General features: G+C 45.8%; 1 protein-coding gene across 3 annotated transcripts; it reads left to right on the top strand.

Moving 5' to 3' along the window:
- The first annotated feature begins 21 nt into the window (after positions 1–21).
- On the top strand, positions 22–18487 carry SLC25A25 (solute carrier family 25 member 25). Of its 3 annotated transcripts, XM_019510533.1 has the most exons (11): positions 22–428; positions 9712–9838; positions 9933–10020; positions 10690–10725; positions 11021–11132; positions 11881–12039; positions 12797–12949; positions 13382–13489; positions 13766–13933; positions 14287–14437; positions 15917–18487. In XM_019510533.1, exons 1-11 carry the CDS (start codon positions 204–206, stop codon positions 16099–16101), a joined length of 1512 nt encoding a protein of 503 aa, XP_019366078.1. In that variant the 5' UTR covers positions 22–203; the 3' UTR covers positions 16102–18487. The 3 variants fall into 3 exon arrangements, with proteins under 3 accessions (XP_019366078.1, XP_019366077.1, XP_019366075.1); XM_019510532.1 differs by lacking the exon at positions 10690–10725 and having other exon boundaries at positions 24–428; XM_019510530.1 differs by lacking the exons at positions 22–428; positions 10690–10725 and adding an exon at positions 6935–7291.
- Positions 18488–19841: the final 1354 nt, after the last annotated feature.

Raw genomic sequence — 19841 nt, 5'->3', positions numbered from 1 at the left:
AGCAGCAATTTCAAAAGGCAGGAAGTGGCTGTAGGAGTAGCCTGTTAAAAAATCTGAGCCACTGGAGTTACTGGGTTGAACCTCTTTCTGGCTGCTGTGCAGATTCCCATTTTGGGGTGCTTGGTAGTACAGTCACATCTTTGGCAGCCGGCAGCTACTGATTGTGCAGGATTTCCCTGCCTGGGACTCTCACTCAAGCAGTGATGCTGCAGATCCTCTGGCACTTTCTGTCTAGCCTATTTCTCAAGGCTACGTGCCAAGGTCCTACAGAAGGAAAAGAGGATAAAGCCAAAGAGATGACCCCAGTTCCAGACCCAGGGGACAAGGGCCCAAAGCTGTTGGGGAAGTCACAGGACAGAGGAACTGATTCTGCTGAAAGGAGACCAACTATCTTGCTGGTGGTTGGACCCGCGGAGCATTTTCCACAGGTAATGGGATTTTGAGGGCCTTGCCGAGGGTTGGCTTGTTTTTGGAAGCTCAGTAGTCTGCCTACCTGAACAAAGGGAGGTGGGGAGGGGATGTGCAAGGGGAGGTAGAATGAGAGCTGCCAGGAAGGAAGAAAGGGATCCTGGGCGTGGGCTTTCTAGATGTGTACTTGTGCAGAGGGGGGTGGGGGAGGACTTTGTAGGAGACGTGTTCTGTCGCTTTCCCCCAAAATGTTTTAAAAGGCGACTTCACTAAGGATGCTGCTGCTTTGAGGGCAAGGTGGGATACCGGGGGGCTCCAAAGTCCCTTGGCAACTGGAAGGGGAGGTCTAGTTTGAGAAGACAAGGAGCAGTAGTATTGCCTACTAGAGTTGCATGTGCCTCTGCCTTTTGTGATGGCGACTAGTTAATGGGGTACATGAGGTATTTTGGATATTTTGAAGATACTTTTGTAACATGGGTATGAAGAATGGGTGCTCTGTAAATACAAGATAATTCTGCTTTTTGAACGGGCTAGATGCTGACAGTGTTACCTGAATGCCGCAAAGTACTCCAGTCTGCTAGAAGCAGGAGGGATTTGCCTCTGGGAAGTCAGTAGTTTTCCAGAGAGCATAGAGAAAAGATACTGAAATGAGAATGGGGATAGAAACTTCTTGTGGTGGTGGTGAGGGAGGAGGCGGGGAGGGATGGTGGGCAGGTCTAATAGCTGGAGATCAAGCCACGAGCCTTTTGTCTGGGGCGGACAGACAAAAGCTGTGTAACCAGCTGCTTGGGGTGCTGCAGCCTGGGGTAGTGTTACAGTAACAGTTGGGTACAACCTCAGTTCTCTTAATTATGTTAACATTTTAAAGAGGGGGAGAGAGACTCCATGTTGTGGAAGTCAGTGTGGGGATGAGAAGGAATGAGCCCTGAGGCTGCAGTTTCTGTTCGTTATAAATGGAGTGATCTGGAGCGTGGGAAGAGGAGGAGGTGGTACCAGCCAAACTCCAAGTTTATGGGGGCAAGAGAAAGGAAGTATGCTGGGAGAGTTGACTGGGCTTCAGGGGGAGTAGTGATATCTGGCCCTCAAGCTGCCTAACCTGGTTCCCTGCAAGGTATAAAAGCTATAAGCTGCTTTATCAGACAGCTCTAGTCTGCTCGTCCCATGTGGTGCATGCAAATTAAAATCCTTGCAGCTTCTGGCTTTGGATGGAAATGAGCAAGGTGATAGAAGAGGATGTTATATTCCCTGTCGGAGTCTAAGAACATGGCAGGGACTCTGCTTCTCTGCTGGCTGGCCTGTGATGGGTACTCCATGCCCTTTGTGAGGAGAGCTGTATATGCCCACTGAGAGCGGAAGAGGGGTTGAGTATGGAAATGATGGTGAAGAGAAGCTTAAAGAGGAGGTGAAGGAAATAATGAGAGGAGCCTGGGATTAAAGATCTTAAGTGTAACTTCTTGGAGGAGGAGGGTGACAACCACTGAGGAAAAATCAGTCTGTTCTCCAGCTGGGTGTCATTCCTAGTGTGGTGATGAAGGTGATATCTGTCCTATTGCTTTCCTGTATGATATCCATAACACAGAGTCCGTTCCCTGCATAGGATGCTAAAATCGGTTAGTGCAGAAAGAATTGACTATACCTCAAAATCTGCAGGAGCGAGGGGTAGCGAAGGAGTCCAACTCAGCATCCAGATGGGAATTCTACTTTTCCTTTGCTGTCATAGAGGAGATCACTGTTGTCAATTTTCAGAGTATGGGAGAAGAGGGGCGTGTTGTTCCTGCTTCTGTCGCTGAATGGCTATGACCTTGGGTGAGTCTCAACTCCTCCAACTACAGTACTCAATTGCTATACATATGTGAAGATTAACAACTGTGACCCAGTTGCTGTGATGGCTTCAGTTGTCCAGACAGAGCTGATGAATCGGGTTCCAGAGCTGAGACTCTACAGACCTCGGTTTGCAGTTGGCCTGGCTTTGCTTGCGTGTTGGGTTGGCTTACAACTGCACATGTGAAAAGTCTTGGTGCACATGTGATGTGCTGGCATGCTTATCATGTGTGCACAGAAAATATCTGATAGTGACACCACTGCCAGGACGTGTCATTCTGATCCGTGTGTGTTGTCTGTGGGAGAGGTCAGCTTTCCTGGCACTACCTTCAGGTGAGATCTTCTGGTGTGGCCCTTCTGGTGTGCCTTCTGGTGTGGCACTATCTTCTGGTGTGGCCCTTTCCCCATTTCCATGGCTAGTAACTGTGCTTTGGGTCAGCTCAGCTTGTTGCTAACAAATGATTAACTCTATCTCCTGCTTTGGATCTCTGTTCACTCTCCATTCAGGACCTGTTAGGATTGTACAATCAGTTATAAGCCAGTTTCCAGGAATGAAAACCCCCCCACAGATGAATAGGCAGTGCCTTACTCTGAGCCCATAGTAGTTCTCAGATACCTTCATGCACAAGTAATAACCCACCAAGTGGTTTCTGTCACAGTGAAGTAGTATGTTCGTTTTCCAGCTGGTCACAGTTTCCCAGTCCATCACTTTTTTTTCAGAGCCTGTAACAAACTAGATGCAAATCTGTACAACTACCTTGTGAGCTGCTTCATTTTCTTGGGCGGATGTGTTTTTGCTGCAACTTCAACTATGATCTGATGAAGGGATGGTGGTAAAACTGGAGAGGAAGCAGATGCTCAGGAAACTAGAACCAAAGAGACCTGGAAGGATTAAGGTTAAAGCAGGCACAAGGAGGTTTGCTTCTTGCTGCCAAGTCTCCACCAAGAGAAAGGGGGGAAAAAATGAAACCATAACATGGATGGCATTAAAGCAGGTGCATTCATTTTAGCCTAGGATACCCTGAAGAGGGGGAGAGGCTTTGAGAACTGCTGGGATAAGACATTTGTGCAACTGGCAGAGATGGGTCTTATGGTCTTGGGTTGGGCTTCCAAAAACAGTCCTTGTAGGCAGGCTGTGCACAGCAGTAGCTAACTTGCATATGGCTAGGTGGCGCAGCCAAGAATGGAACAAATTCTTGCAGTGCTCAAGGTACCTGCTACATTTTTTGAATGCCCTTAAGAGTAAACTTGTAATTTTCTTGGTAGAAGTTGCAGGAAGTTCATCAAAAGAGACTAATGTAACTATGAATCTGTCCAGTGACTCTTAGGAGGAGTAACTGAGGGGATTAGTAACAAAAGATCACAGGAATGGGTAACTGTCAGTGTCTAGCTTCTGCCTGGCATTTGACAGTCTGATGGTGAGGTAGGCATCTGGTGCAGCTTTTCACTTCTAGGGCCCTCTGCATCTGGGTGTGTCATCTCATCTGTATGACTGTGCAACTTGGCCTTGCACACTGCCGGAGGATGCAGACTGAGTCAGGCAGTCATGCTGCAGCTTCAAAAAGGCCGTTGTTATAATTGTGTGAAGTGTGTAGAAATCGATTGTTACCCAAGTAATGCAGGTCTCAGATGCTGTAGAAAGCAATTTGCTTACCTATGCCAAGATTTCAAAGGTCCCTTGAAACGAAATCTTGACACATGCTTATCTCTAATAGCATGTGCAGCTGTGAAGTCAGCTGTGCTCTGGCTGCTTTTCTTAGCTCATTGCCGTGCAGCTAATACCCTCTTCAAAAATGTCTTTCGTCTCTTTTTTTCTGTGACGTAGGGGCGTGGGACTTTCTTTCTGGAAATGCTCAGTATTCCCATTGTCTCAAGGTGCCATGCGTAGGTGGAGTTCACGAGAAAAAATCTGCATCCTGCTGTCATAGCAACTGTGCTGTCAGGCAGTTGTAGCAAAAAATGGCATCTGGGAACCTGTGGAAGTGGGGAGGGAGGCTGTCATGGACGGGGTAGTGGGGTATGTCTTGAGTAGCATCTGCTCCTACACCTGCTGGGGGAAAACCACTTGTTTCAGTTGGTCTGTAAGAGAGATTTGCCTTCAGCTTATGCAGGATGTTTTCCAGCATTGGTTTTAGTGAGGCTTGGTCTCGTGGGGAAGGTGGGGTACACTGTTGGCTTGGAAGTAGCCCAAGCTGCTGCAGCTGATCTCTAAGAGGATCAGGATTCAGTGAGAAGATCCTGTTTTTTATTGAGATGGACGTCAGAGAGGAGAAGGTTAAGTCCAGTTAGGTAACTGAAATAAAGGGGCACAATGGGTGAGATGGCAGGGAGAGGGGTTAGGAAAGCAGTAGTGTAGTCACGTACTTGGAACTGGAGAGGGGACCAAGTTTTGCTTAATGGAATGTGACTTGCTTTTGTAAAATCCTAAAATTTAAAGCCTCAGATTAAATATTGCAGTGTGCGCAACTCAACTACTGTTCCATGAGCAGCTTGTAACAACGCTTCAGAATTTCACCCCAAAGAACCGCAATAATCTGGAATAATTTTAAGACCTCTTGTATTCCTGAATGGTAGAAAATAATTCGTTTACTGACCCGTGTTAAATTGTTGCTGGTCAAACAAACCTTGTGCCAGAATGGACAGAGCAGAACAATTCAGAAAATGTTGCTTGGTCCCCAGTGGCGATGGAAAATATCTATTGAGGTGGTTTAAACCAGTTTAGCAAAGAGTCTTCCACTGCATGCAAAACAGTAGTGCTTTGGGAAGCTGGAATTTGAATGATTCATGTATCCGTTTCACTTGATAGCCTTCCTGTGGCCAATCTTGGGAACAGAGACTAGCGATCCCCTTGGGTCTTTAACTTCCAATTTAAATTCCATGCTGATCATCTGGAGAATAGTGTGAAGCAGTAACAGATCTGGTATGCACTACTACTTTTCTCTTTGTACTTCAGTACCAGACAGCAGGGGCGTGTGACATGGGCCCTGTTTGATTTGGATTTGGATTTGGCCCGAATTGGGGATAGTGATTTGATTAGTTGATTTGGGTCACCGTCCCCGATTAGATTTGGCCGAATCTGAAGATTTGATGCTGATTTGGAGAATCAGTGATTTGGACACAGACACAGCTTTAAATGTTTTTTCTACATACCTCGAGGTACCAGGTGTGGCTTGTGAATGCTGAGATGCTGGGGTGGATGGAGCATCCCACAGGAGTACGGGGGGGTGGGGGTGGGGGTGTCCCTGCATGCTTGGCAGTGAACCTGGAAGTCGACCGGAAGTACGGGGGGGAGGGAGGCACAGGTGGGGCCCCAGCACACTCCCTGGTGGACTTGGAAGTGCTGCCAAGTGCACTAGGAAGCCCCCCATGCTTCTGTGGGACACTTCATGTGACTCAGCATCGCAGCATTCATGAGCCGCCTGTTACCTAGAGGTGTGTAGAAAAAACATTTAAAGCTGTCTGTCTGAATTGCCAAATCAATTTGGAGGGTTCTGAATCGATTCAGAGAGATTAAAGGGTCTCCTGATTCGATTTGGATTTGGAGATTTGGCCACCAAATCGGTCTGAATCTCTGCCAAATCGAATTAGGGATCGAAACTTCGCACAGCCCTACCAGACAGTACTCAGGACCCAGTTATCAACATCAGCCTTCCCGGAGCCTGCAGTCAGGGTATCTGTTGTAAAGGATGCCAGACTCCTCAAACCACAGCCTTCCCCAGTCTGACAAGCCCTCCTTGCACAGGTGCTTGCTTACCAGTTGGTTTAATAGTAAATTGGATAAGGGAAACGGGATGGATATGCAGGCAGGTGCTGCCCTATCCTTTTCAGTGTCATTAATTACACACACAATACTTTTCCTCTCCTCTCAACTATAATTAAATTGCTTGGTATGAGAATGAGTTGTCATCTCTGCTGTACTGAATTTCCCAACACAGAGATGAAGAATGGATTTGAAGCACATGCAGTCAATCTGGTTTTTGATTTAATGGCATCTTAGAAGTCTGTTGCAGTAGCCGACAGTCTTTCCAAACATCTCATTGCTACCAGGTATTAACATGCCTCCAAACAGAGCTGGCATCACCCAAACTCCTTCACAGTTTCTCTGGCTATTTGTAAGTGATTCTAATGATCCTTTTGCTACACAGCAGCTTCCTCCACACATGGACCCTTCTGGGTTCTCAGCAGAGCAGACTATTGAGAGGGGTGTTGGAAGCAGTGGATACATGGAGTGTGGTGCTTTCTATACATTTTATAAAACAGAAAACTAAGCGATAAAGACAACGGATACTGAGGATCAGGTGATATTGTGTTGTGCTCGGTAGAAGCACCTGGAAAGGTATGACTTCTGTTCCAAAGAGACTCACTTGAATTTGAGGCCAGAAATGGCAGCCGAACATTGTTATGGGGATGATGAAAGGTCTCTTAGGTTCTCCTGCTTTTGCTCCTGTCTTCCCTCTTAGGAAAAAGTCCCTTGGTGGCTCTGGCAGCCCAAGTTCTGCATGGGATTGTCCTGTCTGGGGTCAAAGACAAATTTGGGTGAGGATTGATCTGGGATTAAGTGAGAAGCTTGGGAAGAGTTAACTCTGCAGTGAGCATGACGTGAAACTGCCTGGTCTTTCCAAAAGCTTTGTGTTAAGCAATCGGCAGCTCGTGTTCTTGTCAGGGATCCAGTGTCTAGTTGGCAGGCAGGGAGGGGACTGCACAGTGAGCCCTTCCCTTGTAAGTAGGAGGGCAGGGCCTGTGTGGCCAATGGCAGGAGAGCATAGACAGCTCATAGGCATGTGTCATGAGACTTACCGGCATTTCCTCTGCACTTCTCACTGAAACTAGCTGCACGTCATTCCACTTGCTTCCTTCCTCGCGTGGCTGTATAGGAGGGCACCTGAGTCACTGGCTCAGAAATATGCTCTGCCTCTGTTTGTATGTGCCAGTGTTTGGGGAATGCAAGACAGAGTTTGAATACTTTGAATCGAAGGGGCTGCCTGCTCAGCTCAAATCTATTTTCCGACTCAGCCTCTTCATCCCTTCCCAGGAATTCTCTACCTACCGCCAGTGGAAACAGGTATGGCTTGAAGGGGGTATGGTGGCAAGGATGGTGAAGGTGTTGGGAGGAGAGGGGTGGAAAGCAATGTATGACTGACATGCATTGAAATGAATTGAACTGAGGGGTGGAAAGCAATTAATTGAACTGACTGACTAATGGGAGCAAATTCATGTTGGCCCTTGCTACTAATAAATAATCAAAGCCAGAAGGCCTATACTTTGTTCTCTTCTCCTGTCCCTTGCTATATGCAGTTGATACCAGCATGGGACATTTGTCTGTCTTCCTCCTTAACTGGGGTATGCGAACATGAGGAGCATGAGCTAAATGCCCTTCCCCCAGAGCTCTAACTTCCTGTATATATCATCCTGCTGAACTAGGAAGTCAGAAACCGACTGATTGACTGCACAGTATTGTGGTGCACTCTTGAGAGTTGGTCTAAAGTTTGTCTTCTCTGCTCTTAGAAAATCTTTCCTGCCTTCCTTCCTTTTCATGCTACTTTCCCTCCATCTCTTCTTGTGCCATGCAAACAGCTCTCAGACTGAACTCCTCCTGAGAGATGAGTGTTGCTGAACCAGAGGCACACTGTCAGCAAATGAAGATGGTGACAAACTCAGCACTGTTTTAGCAATCATCCTTAAACCATGCACTGAAATGGTTGTACTGTAGACTAGGCCATTGCATTGCCATGTAAAGTACAGGCTGAAAGAATAAACATATTAGAAATGTAATGTTGTTCCCCTCTTTTTTTCTTCTTTGTACTCCATCCCCTCATGTTCAACGTGCAGTTGCTGGCACTAATTACATGGCTAATGGCCATGCTATCAAGGATGCTGGCACCTGATTTTTTTTTTTTAATTGGCAAGCCTGGCAAATGGCTGGATCTAAGAAAGATGTGTACATAGCAGACTTGGGTATGAGGAATTGGGTACCCTGCCTGGGTACCCTATACAAGTAGTCATGAAAAAATGCATGCCACCAAGCAAGCATAGATGTCAGGCTGGACCTGCCTGTAGACCACACTGTGAAATGTCTGCAATGGTTCCTATTTGCTTTTGAAGGCAAGAAGCCAGATGTATATGTTCATCTGTGTCCCTGTTGAAGACAATGGAAGGTGATGTATGCATCCTTGCATAAGCTGGAAAGAATCCAGGCCTTTGATATGAGCTTAGACCTGTAACTCTAGAAGCAGTTTGTGTTAGTAGTAACCTAATGAATTTTGGGATAGTTAATTGGCCAGGCCTGCACCTAAAAGATGGTGTCATATTATCAAGGCTGTTGTAATCCCCCCCTTTCCCTCTGCATTGGACTCCCCTTTGACACACTCTTTATGGAGATATCATGGGAGGAAGGGAACATAAGCATTTTACAATGGCTATGATTTATGGCCAGGAATTGCTCAGAGAGTTATTGGCTAGAGGGAAGCCCTGAATCAGCTATTTGACACTGATCTGCTGACATGCCAGAGGTGTTGGTCTATCTATAGCCTACAGATTGAAAATGGGGCCCTATCTGTGTCCTCTACAACAGTCATATGATGGTCTGCAGACCAGAGACATTTTGGGCATGTCTCAAAGGTCACTGCAGTTGGGGACAGCACCTTCCTTTTTAAAGCTCACAAGCCTGATAAGAATGTTTCTGAGGTGCACTGGGGCCAAAACTGACCACAGGCTGAAAAAATTGAAGTGAAGTTGGCTTTACATATTGCCTTTGAAATAATGCCATTCTGAAGCAAACACATTAGAGTGAGTTTTAGATCTGGATAAGGGCAGGGGCCTGGGGGTCCAAAACAGAGCCATCACAAAAGCCATGCAGTATTTGCATAGTGATTTGAAAAGCAGATGAAAGAGGTAATATGACTAGATTGAGTCACTTGTTGCTGAGGATAGGTCACTAGTTTCTACAGAGGAATTTCATCTAGTCTAAGGCAGTTGATAAGCATGGAACAGAGTAGGAGCTGACTGAGTCAGATGATTGCAGGCCAGTGCTTGCCTGCATATTAACAGGTAGTTAGTTGTGTGCCTGAATACAGATCAGGTGTGGTACTGCCACATGCTAGAGGGAGTTAATTTCAGGTTTCCTGTCTTTCTCCACTTGTTTTAAGCTGTCCATCCTACAAAAGTGGTGTCCTGCTTAATTTACATCTCTAGGGAGCTTACATAGTTCCAGTCTACATAGTTAAGCCATCCTGCAGGTATGTACTGCCTAAAGGCAGCTGCAGTGCCAGCATTACCTTTGGCATTGTCCCCTGGAGCTGGACTTCAGTGTGACCAAAGGCTTTTGCTGTTTGGGACTGGTTATTTCTCAGTGGTAGTTTCACTCGGTAACTTGGTATGAAACTTGGCTTTGACTGTTATGCTTAATGATATGGAAGAAAGTGTAAATACACCTGAATGGGGAAAGGAACTGAGATTTTGTTTATTTTTATATCTTCCCAACAGAAAATTGTAAAAGCTGGAGACAAGGACCTGGATGGGCAGCTGGACTTTGAGGAGTTTGTTCACTATCTCCAAGATCATGAGAAAAAACTGAGGCTGGTCTTCAAGAGCTTGGATAAGAAGAATGATGGTGAGACTCATTGTGTAATAGGCACAGATCACTGGCTACTGCAGGCCAAATTTGCAAAATGTATGCTATGAGTTCACTGCCTTCTTTCTTGCAGGCCGTATTGATGCCCAAGAAATCATGCAGTCCCTTCGTGACCTGGGAGTCAAGATCTCTGAACAGCAGGCTGAGAAAATCCTCAAGAGGTGAGTATTTAGCTGGCATGCACGTTTCAGTTGGCACGTAAACTCTAAGAGGGTGGTGTAAAGAGTAGCCTTATCTCTACTTTTCTCCTTACGTACACTCCTTACCAACTGCAGCTTCCCCTCCTACCTACAATCTCTTGTTGCTCTTTGACATTTCTGTGTATTGAAAATTATGATGCCATATTGCATTGTGAAGGGATAAGAGCAGCCACCCACTTCCTTGTATGCACTCTTATCTGAAACTGCAGGGTCAATTCACTGGTCTGGTAGAATGCAGTAGAGCAATGATCTGATGCTGGATCAGATTGCTGGGCTGTGAAGATGGAATTCTGTCTCTAGCATGGTGACCACTTGATGCATTGAGAAGACGTGAATTTGATCTGTGCATAGTAGTATTCTAAACTACTGGACAGTAGTTCCTTGCATCAGAATCACTGAGCTTGGCAGCCAGAGTCTGACTGCCTTGCTAGCTTTTTTTGTGGGGAGGAGCATGCATGTGAGCCTGTCAGCATCCCTTACTGCCCCATTGTCCACAACTTGCTGCTGTTCAGAAGGACTGTTTACTGAAATGGTTAACACTGTATGCATGTGGCACTAACACATTAACAACCACTTATCTGCACTGTTTTTCCTATTTCTTTCCTTTGCATCCTTTCCTCTGTCTGTCAGAATAAGGATGGGCCATTTCTGGGGTCCTGTCACCTAGTAAGTATCTGTGGAACTTCAGTCTCTGCCAATTACTTACCTTCCCTATAGTGCTGAGTTTGTTCATATCTTCATATGAGGGGGCTTGAATCCTTTGTGGCTAGTGGGGAGAGAAGAAGGAAGATAGTTTCCCTACCCCCTGCATGGTGTGGCTTGAAAGATTCCCTTAGCTGTGCCTTATACTCCAAACCTTGGAGCTATTTCTAGTAATTGCTCTGAGCTGGGAGGGGACAAATAATATTACCTGTGGTGCCTGATGCTCATTTTCTGTTTTGTTTGTCATTAATATTTGCAGCATGGATAAAAATGGGACTATGACAATTGATTGGAATGAGTGGCGCGACTATCACCTGTTGCACCCAGTAGAGAATATTCCTGAGATCATCCTGTACTGGAAGCACTCCACGGTAAGAGCCATAAAAATTCCTTTAGCACAGCAGACCTGATCCCTTTCCCAGCTTCTCAGTAAGGGTCCCACTTCTCCACAGCTTCTATCAGCACTCTCCGTCGTTTTTTTTTTGGTTCAGTAGCTGCCTTCTAGCCCCAGAACCTGGCTGGTTATCTTTTATATATCGCTGGCATGGTTTCTGAAGTCTCTGGCGCAGCTGACAACTGTACATTCCGAGAGAGGGGAGAGTGGATGAACAGGTTTACTTGGATCACAGCTCTGGGAGCTAATACTAGTGACCAGCTTCTGCTAGTTCAGAACTTGCCAAGACTAGAAACTGATATGACAGGCACCATTTTTTTTCTCGATATATTTATTCAGTACTTCATATAAATATGTAACGAGATCAAGCTGGCTGTAAGCTCTAGAGAGGACCAGATCTCTTTCAGCACCTGACTGCTCCCGGCTAGTAAGTTTGATCATTAAAGCGATGCACTTTGCATTGGTACAGCCGAGGGCATTGGCAAGCCTCCAGGTAGCTGAATAGGGCTTATGTGAAAGGTTTCCTTGGGTGTTTTGGGTGTCTTCTAGCAATGGCAGTTCTTGTTTTTCATTGACCAGTCATAACACTTTAACATTTGTGGGCAAGATGGGGATTAAAATAGCAAGCTTACGTTGACTTTGCTGGAATGGTATTGATACTGAATATGGTAGCCTTCTGAAATAGCAGATTCATTGGGCATTCTCAACACCATGTTCCCTTGCAGATCTTTGATGTGGGAGAGAATCTGACAGTCCCAGATGAGTTCACAGTGGAAGAGAGGCAGACAGGGATGTGGTGGAGACATCTGGTTGCAGGCGGAGGTGCGGGTGCTGTGTCCAGAACCTGCACAGCTCCCCTGGACCGGCTGAAAGTGCTCATGCAGGTAGGACAAAAGCAGAGGGCAGCTTGAGTCTGACGGTGTATGGGCTGATTCTGTAGGGCCTTTTCCCAGTGAAATGGAACCTAAGAGCCCTTTCAAGTTCCTCCAAACAGTGACTCATTCTGGTGGGGCTCAGTTTCAGTATTTCCTTATTGGAACATAGAAGCTTTTTGGTTTGTACCAAATATCTAGCCATAGAAAAGCCACTCTTGACTAATTAATCAAGTGCCTTTTGGACCTGAGCAGATGAAGGTCAACAGCTGCTGAACCTTGTGCTTGACAGCATTGGGAAACTCTGACTTCCATGAAACTGGGTTAACAGTCGGTCTCCCAAGGCTCCCAGTTGGCAGGGCCACTGCTTCTAGGTTCATAGCGATAAGTGCAATCAGTGTTAACAGAGTTGTGAAAGGAGGATTTTGGACTTTGCTTAGCAAGACTCAGCATTGACTCACTGAGAGCCCTCTTCTCCCTTCCTGGTGTCAGGGTCTGTGATGGGTGCACGAGTGATGTTTCTCTTGCTTTCCCTGTTTCTTTTGGGGGATGGGGTGGGGGCAGGAAAGGGGAGGCTCAGGTGGATTAATTAGTTAATTGATGTCAGGCTTTAAAAGAAGCTTTGCTTACCTTTTGTAAATATGTAGGCAGGATTAAAGCCTTAGTAAATCTCGGGCCATATAAGAAATGCCCTGTGTCCTAGGATTACGCAGGCATGTAGAGCTGTCGTAAGCAGGGCTGGAACTGATCCAAGCTTTCTCTCTTCCAGGTCCATGCTTCCCGCAGCAACAACATGTGCATCGTTGGTGGCTTTACCCAGATGATCCGAGAGGGTGGACCCAGGTCATTATGGCGTGGGAATGGCATCAATGTATTGAAGATTGCACCAGAGTCTGCTATCAAATTCATGGCCTATGAACAGGTGAGATTAAAAGCGTACAGGAGTTTGGATACAGAGATGTCAGAGGAGCCTTTTTTTCATTTTGGATTGGCTGTACACGGAATAGACAGCAATCTGTCAGCTGGGATACATGTATGGTGCCACCATGAGCACTGTGTTGATGCTTGGAAAACTCTATTCTCTGTTGGTGGGGAAGAAGTCTTCTATCCCAAGGCAGAGTTGGAAAAACTGGATGGCATGAAGTCAGAGTAAAGTTATATTAGTCTATGGTTGAAAGTGAAGGGAATGTTCAGGTCTGACAGAAGCTGAATGGGGAAATGAGGCATGAAAACGGGGAGGTATTTTTTAGGCCAAGCTAAAGAGCGGAGAAGGGGAATGTAGCCCTGTGGGTCAATTTGACACTACTATGGGAAGCTACCAGCTAAAGTCACTTTTCTGTCTTTGTCTCTACAGATCAAGCGGTTCATTGGCAGTGACCAGGAAATACTGAGAATTCATGAGCGACTACTGGCTGGGTCTCTGGCAGGGGCAATTGCACAGAGCAGCATCTACCCGATGGAGGTGAGGTGTCTGGCCAACATCCTGTGGCTTGCAAAGTGATTGTGTGGAGAGATTAAAATGTGGAAACAAGCATCATGCTTGCTTTGCGGTTTACTGTGTTGGCTATTACAGGCACCTTTCTGAATGGGCTCCCAAAAGACCTTGCCAAATAATGGGACTGTAGTGATACAGGGATTGGAGGCATTTGTCCTTCTGCCATATAGCTTTACTCATAATAAAGGTATTGGCTGTTTTCTTCCTTATGCTAAAGGTCTTCGTGTTCTCTTGGGCTTCTAGGTTCTGAAGACACGAATGGCCCTGCGCAAAACAGGGCAATATTCAGGCATGCTGGACTGTGCCAAGAACATCCTCTCAAAGGAAGGAATGGCTGCTTTCTACAAAGGCTACATCCCGAACATGCTAGGAATCATTCCATATGCTGGTATCGACCTGGCAGTCTATGAGGTATGGGGCTTAAATAGTTTCTGGGGGAGGGGAAAAATGCCAGTATGCATGGGATCATCCATGTTAAGTTCTTCACGTAGCCTGAAAAATCCCAGTCTAGCACCAGTGTCAACCTTGCGTGCTTGCCTTTTGATGAGGATATCAGCACCAAAGGTGTTAAGCACCATCTCTCCTAGGCATTTTAGTAGCAGCAGATCAAGAAAATCTGAGAAGCTAGGATCATGTCCTTCCAGTCTTTTCTGGCTGATATTGCATAGATCATTCTGAATCTTAGCCCAGGATCCTTCATCACCTGGCCCATTCTTGCTGCCCAGCAGTCTGTCCTTTGCTAATCTCTGGCTTGTTTCTTTTAGACGCTGAAGAATGCTTGGTTGCAACGCTATGCTGTGAACAGTGCTGACCCAGGAGTCTTTGTTCTTTTGGCCTGTGGCACCATGTCTAGCACCTGTGGGCAGCTGGCCAGTTATCCTCTGGCTCTTGTGAGGACACGCATGCAAGCTCAAGGTAAAAGCAGTTTTGGAAATGCTGGGGATACTGTAGCATGGGGGTTATGCAGTATGAATTCATGCTGAGCTGTGTGAATAACAGGTGCTCTAGTGGAGCCTGCAGCCATGCAGCATTCTTACCTGTGAGATTCTAGGCTGCCTGTTTGCCAGGGATGAAGGGGAGCATAGGCTTTGTGCTATCTGTTGCCATATGACAAAGTTTGTTTCACTAACTTTTCAGCCTTTTGTCTTTGGTCAGTCTATGAGCTCTCTGAGAGATGGCAGGGCTGTATTTTGCTGCCTAATCGGAGGTTATGCACTGTCAGTACTATCAGCAGAACACAGGAATCTCCAGCTTGTATGAATGCAAATGCTGTATGCTATGCAGGGATCCTGGTTTTCTCTGCTTTTAAAAAAAAACAAACCACTTTTCGGTAAAAGAAAAACTAATCCAAAATCCACTTTTTTCCATAGTTTAGTGGTGTTTTAGTTTAATCACAGAAAAATGTGATTTTTGAGTTACTTTTTTAAAACCAGAAAGTGGGGATTTTTTGTTTATTTATTTTTTTAAATCGGAGAAAACCAGGGTCCCTGGCTCTAAGTAAACTGAGCAGTGGGGGTGCGCAAAGCGGGCCCTATTTGATTTGGCCCAAACTGGGGACAGTGATTCGATTTAGTTCATTTGGATCACTGTCCCTGATTCGATTTGGCCAAATCCGAATCTGAAGATTTGATGCTGATTCAGAGGATCAGCAATTTGGACACAGACACAGCTTTAAACGTTTTTTCTACATACCTCGAGGTACTGGTGCAGCTCATAAATGCTGTGATGCTAAGGTGCATGGAGCATCCCACAGGAGTGCAGGGGGGGACCTCCATGTGCTTGGTGGTGAAGTCAGAAGTGGACTGAAAGTACTTCTGGTGTACTTTCGGATCTGCCAGGGAGCACGCTGAGGCCCCCTCTGCACCTCCCCGGCTTGTCAGTCGGCTGCAGGGGGACCTCGGGTGCCCCCCTCAGAGCCAGGAGGCATCAGTTGCTGAGCTGGGGAAACATGGTGGGGGCCCCAGTGTGCTCTCCAGTGGACCCAGAAGTGGACTGGAAGTACTTCTGGTTCAATTTTGTATCTGTTATCAAGCGCGCCTGGGGCCCCCTGTGCTCCTGTGGGACGCTGTATGCACCCCAGCATCACAGTGATAATGAGACCCTGCTACCTAGAGATGTGTAGAAAAGACGTTTAAAGCTGCATCTATATCCAAATCTCTGAATCTCTCCAAATCAATTTGGAGGGTTCCACTTTGATTCGGAGAGATAAAGGGTCTCCTGATTCAATTCGGATTCAGAGATTTGGCCGCTGAATCGAGCCGAATCCCCAGCGAATCGAATTGGGGACTGAAGCTTCGCACAGCCCTACTGAACACCTGCCTTTTGATAGAGGTTTTAAGAAAGTGCCCATCACAACTTGCAGTCTCATACTTTGTGTGGCTTCTTCTGTTGCAGCTTCAGTTGAGGGAGCGCCACAGGTGACAATGAGGGGACTGTTCTCACACATTCTGAAGACAGAGGGTGCTTTTGGCCTGTACCGTGGTCTGGCTCCAAACTTCATGAAGGTGATTCCAGCTGTAAGCATCAGCTATGTGGTTTATGAAAACCTGAAGATGACCTTGGGGGTGCAGTCTCGGTGACAAGGACTTTAAAATTGGAAATCTTGGGATATGATCCCAAGGTGTATAGCCATCTCATTCTGCGAATGTGTCAACACTAAGCTGACTAAGCAAAGCTGTGAAATCCCAGATCATGCGTGTCAGTGGTGGCAAGAATCTGGTGTTCTTTGTCATCTTGCTACTTAGGGCACTGCATAAACCCATCAGGTGGTCCTTCAGATGTCCAAGGGACCAATTGGGAAACTGGGGGGATCAACTCCCAGGTGTGTCTCAAACTGCATTGAAACCGGTTCCTAGGAGGATGGTGGTGCAGGGATTTGGGAACAGGTCTGCTTTCAGCATCTTACACATAGAAACAGAGCTGCTAGCCTGGAGAATGTAGCAACTTCCGAGTCTCTGAAAGGGCTTCTGTTTCTGTTCAGTTGTTAACCTCCTACCCATTGTTTAAATTTGTAAAGACTTTGTGTAGGAGTTGCTGCCTCACCGGGCTTATTTATTATGTTTACACATCTTCCTTGGGGTAGGAGGCATCCATGTTCTGCTTCCAAGACTTGATGACATGAAACATAACTTTAAACTATATTGGTTTAGGGGACTGGTGGGCAGTGGTGGCTTTGATCTGGCTGAAGGCTACTTATGCCAGCCTAGTGAAGAACTAGGTTTATTTATTTTTATAGGTCTTATTGAGTGTGTCTCATAAACCGCTAACAAAATGCACTTACTAACAGAAGCAGCAGACTAGAGCCTGCATGCCTGCATTGTTTGCATGCCAGATTGGCTTGTCTTGTACCCAGCAGGATTTTGAAAGGGGGGAAGTCAGAGAGCCCTAAATGGACTGGCACCTTGATGCATGGCTTTACTGAATAACTGACACTATTCTACTGCTCGTGTCCATGTGTACCGGTGTGCCCCCAGCTCAGTGGGAGGAGCCTCTATGCTGCCTGTTCAGCATTGCATGGAGCCCTGACACTTTTCAGCCTGTTGCTGAAGCTGGATGCAGTCTTCCCCCAAACCGTGGGCCAAAGCTGCTATCTGTCTCTCTCTTTAGATCTCTTTGTAGAATGGGATTTTACATTTGAGGGCTGGAGCCTCTTGGCTAGAAGGTTTGCCGTGGGCAGGGGTGTTAGGGAGAAGAATTAGCTGACGTTGAGAGGAAAGTAATCTTCATCACAGGGTTGAAGATGACTGCTTGCTTTTCTTCCAGAGGGTGCTTTTCATAGGGGGAAGGGAAAGAGATGGCTTTAAAATTTCTCTGACTGTATGTTATGCGCCACTTTAGGATTAGGCTCCTGGGGCCTGAAAGATCCTCAGGCAAATTTTCATTTGAGGCAAAATGGACCAGCATCACATTCCACTGTTTCACTGCTTAAAGCATATTTATTTTGTATTTATTTGAACAGAGTTATGTCAAACTATTTTTATAGACTTGTTTAAATATTGTTACCATGTGCTTGTATTTCTCCTGTTTTTTAAGAAAAGGTTCTTTATTTATGTTCTTTTGGCATCATGCAGTGGAGCAACAAGGGAAGAGACTGAGCTGTCAATAGTGCTCTCTCCCTTCAAGGCTTTAGCTGCCTTTCTTACATCTGTGGCTGTGGATGGCAGACCTCAGTCAGTCCAGAGAAATTCCTGTAGCAAGAAGCCATAGGATGGAATGGGACTGAGCTACAAAACAGTCGATTGGGATGGGGATTGGGAGGAGTATACTTTTGAGGCTCACCTTATTTTGGAATCGTCTCACTTGTATGTGTCTGGAAGGACTTTACATGAATGGTTTGAGTTTAGGAATGGAAGGTCTGTGTATGTTGAGTGTTACATTGGCTAAAGGAGAGAGGGGTGGTGAGAATTGTATCGGGAGGGAAAAAATCTCAGGGATTTAAAAAGAGAAGCTGCCAGTTCCCCAAAACATGGAAGGAACTTTACACTTGGACCCACACTGTTATAGCTCTGTGAAACTGGGCTGGTTGATGCACTGCAGAGTCCCAGTGCTCCTTGCATACAAGCATGCACTGGGGAAGTTTGTGTGTGAAAAGATGGGAAGGGCTTTCTTAGCACTCCCAGCAGTTGCTCTCTACTTGATGGGCTTTGGCAATGTGGAGGGCCTTGTGTTGTTAGGTACTCTGCCTAAATTATCCAGTGCTGTCAGTAATAAACACTTGAAAAATCTAATTTTGTACCTGGATTAGCGATATGATTTCTTTCATTTTACATCCCCTTTGAGACCAGCTGTAAAAATCAGCAGTGACCCCTTCTACCAGTGTGACTTAATGGGAATATTCAGAATGCAAAAATCAATGCAAAATGACAACTGTCTTTGTAGCTGTAACCAGAAATTGTTCAAATGGAAATCTACTAATGAGATTCTCTGTGTAGGACACAGTCTGCTAATAAAGGTCTTTCAAAGAGATACCACTGAGTGTGTTTTGGTTCTGTGTGAGGACATGAGGCCACTGGTCTTAAAACCCTTTTCACTGAGGATAATTGGGAGCTCTGCCTGTAAAACTCTCAAAGAGCAGAATTCCATTTGAATTTGAACTCAAGGAAAAGCTTGACTCTATCGAAGATTAAATGGTAAACTTTGGCGATGGAAGTCCTGTTGCCAGCCCCTCTTCCAAGAAGCATTGGAGAATTCTGGTCCTCATCTGTTTTGCTCAATAGCTGGATTCTTTTGTTGAGAATTTTAACTTTTAGAAGATCTGAAATTCCTTTCATTAAAGCTAATTGCACGCTCCTAATTTCAACATTTTGGGTTTTTAGGGGTTTTCACTGATAGCTGCCTCTGTACAGGCTTTTTGAAACTGAAATATTCTAATGCAGCTACCCTGGAAAGAACAGAAGCAAGTATACAAGCAAGCACTTCTTGCACCAGCCAAACAATATGAATCGCGTGGGCCTCATTACATGAGTCCTCCAAGGTGTGCTGTTCACCTAGTGACTTGCAGTTACAATTCATGGTTTGAGTTCTAGCTGCCACAGATTGTCTCCTGCAAAGAAGCTGTCACCTGCAGTTAGCTGGGGCACTTGAGCTGGCATTTCCTGGATGGAATCCTCTAAGCCTGTTGGCAGGACATCATCTGTCAAGAGGCTTTAACATCTGGTTCCTCACCATAGCCTGACTTTCAGGGTATAGCACCAGGCTATGCTAGATGAGCTTTGTGGTCATGGTTTTAATTTGTGGGGATGATTCTGTACATCTCTCAGACCACAAGGGACATGCAAATGCTTAAAAACCTTTTCCATTTTCACTACAGGACATTTGTAGTGGCACCTACTCTTCTTTCCCCTTATTGAAGTTACAGTGCCCCGTTACCTACCTCCTAGAATGTGTGAGTAATTTGTTATCTACATCTGTTTCCTAACATCCCTTCATGCTCTGCTTTATTTTGAAAAATGGGGAGAGGGCAGCCTTAGAGCAGTGGTTATCAAACTTTTTAGACTTGAAGCATCCCTTGGAAAATGTCAGTTCCTAGTTTTCACTTGATTTTTTTGACTACAGAAAAATAATAGAACAGTTCTGTTGTGAAGAACTCGGATCCCAGCCAGGCAGAATGCTTTTAACACTATGGATTCCTATTTGAAATCCCTGGGTTTATCTTGTGAATTATGTTTGCGCACGTAACAGTACTAACTAACATTGCTTGGTACCCTGCAGCACCCCTGAAAAGTGCTCAGGGCAGCCCAGGGTCCTGCAACACCCTTGTTGAGAATCACTGGCCTAGTGGGTGACATCCCTGGACTAGGGCTAAAGATTTGGTCAATTC

The sequence above is a fragment of the Gavialis gangeticus genome, unplaced genomic scaffold (assembly GCF_001723915.1).
Source record: "Gavialis gangeticus isolate Ggan-Ray unplaced genomic scaffold, GavGan_comp1, whole genome shotgun sequence".
In the NCBI taxonomy this organism is placed as follows: domain Eukaryota; kingdom Metazoa; phylum Chordata; order Crocodylia; family Gavialidae; genus Gavialis; species Gavialis gangeticus.
Note: the sequence above shows the minus strand (reverse complement) of the source record. Positions and strands in the feature narration are given on the sequence as shown.

Excerpts from the sequence above, each read along its gene's own strand:
- SLC25A25 (XM_019510530.1), top strand. The coding sequence starts at position 7,016 with ATGAGACTTACCGGCATTTCCTCTGCACTTCTCACTGAAACTAGCTGC. Across the intron at positions 11,133-11,880 it reads TGTACTGGAAGCACTCCACG|ATCTTTGATGTGGGAGAGAA; the intron begins GTAAGAGCCATA and ends GTTCCCTTGCAG. Across the intron at positions 12,040-12,796 it reads GGCTGAAAGTGCTCATGCAG|GTCCATGCTTCCCGCAGCAA; the intron begins GTAGGACAAAAG and ends TCTCTCTTCCAG.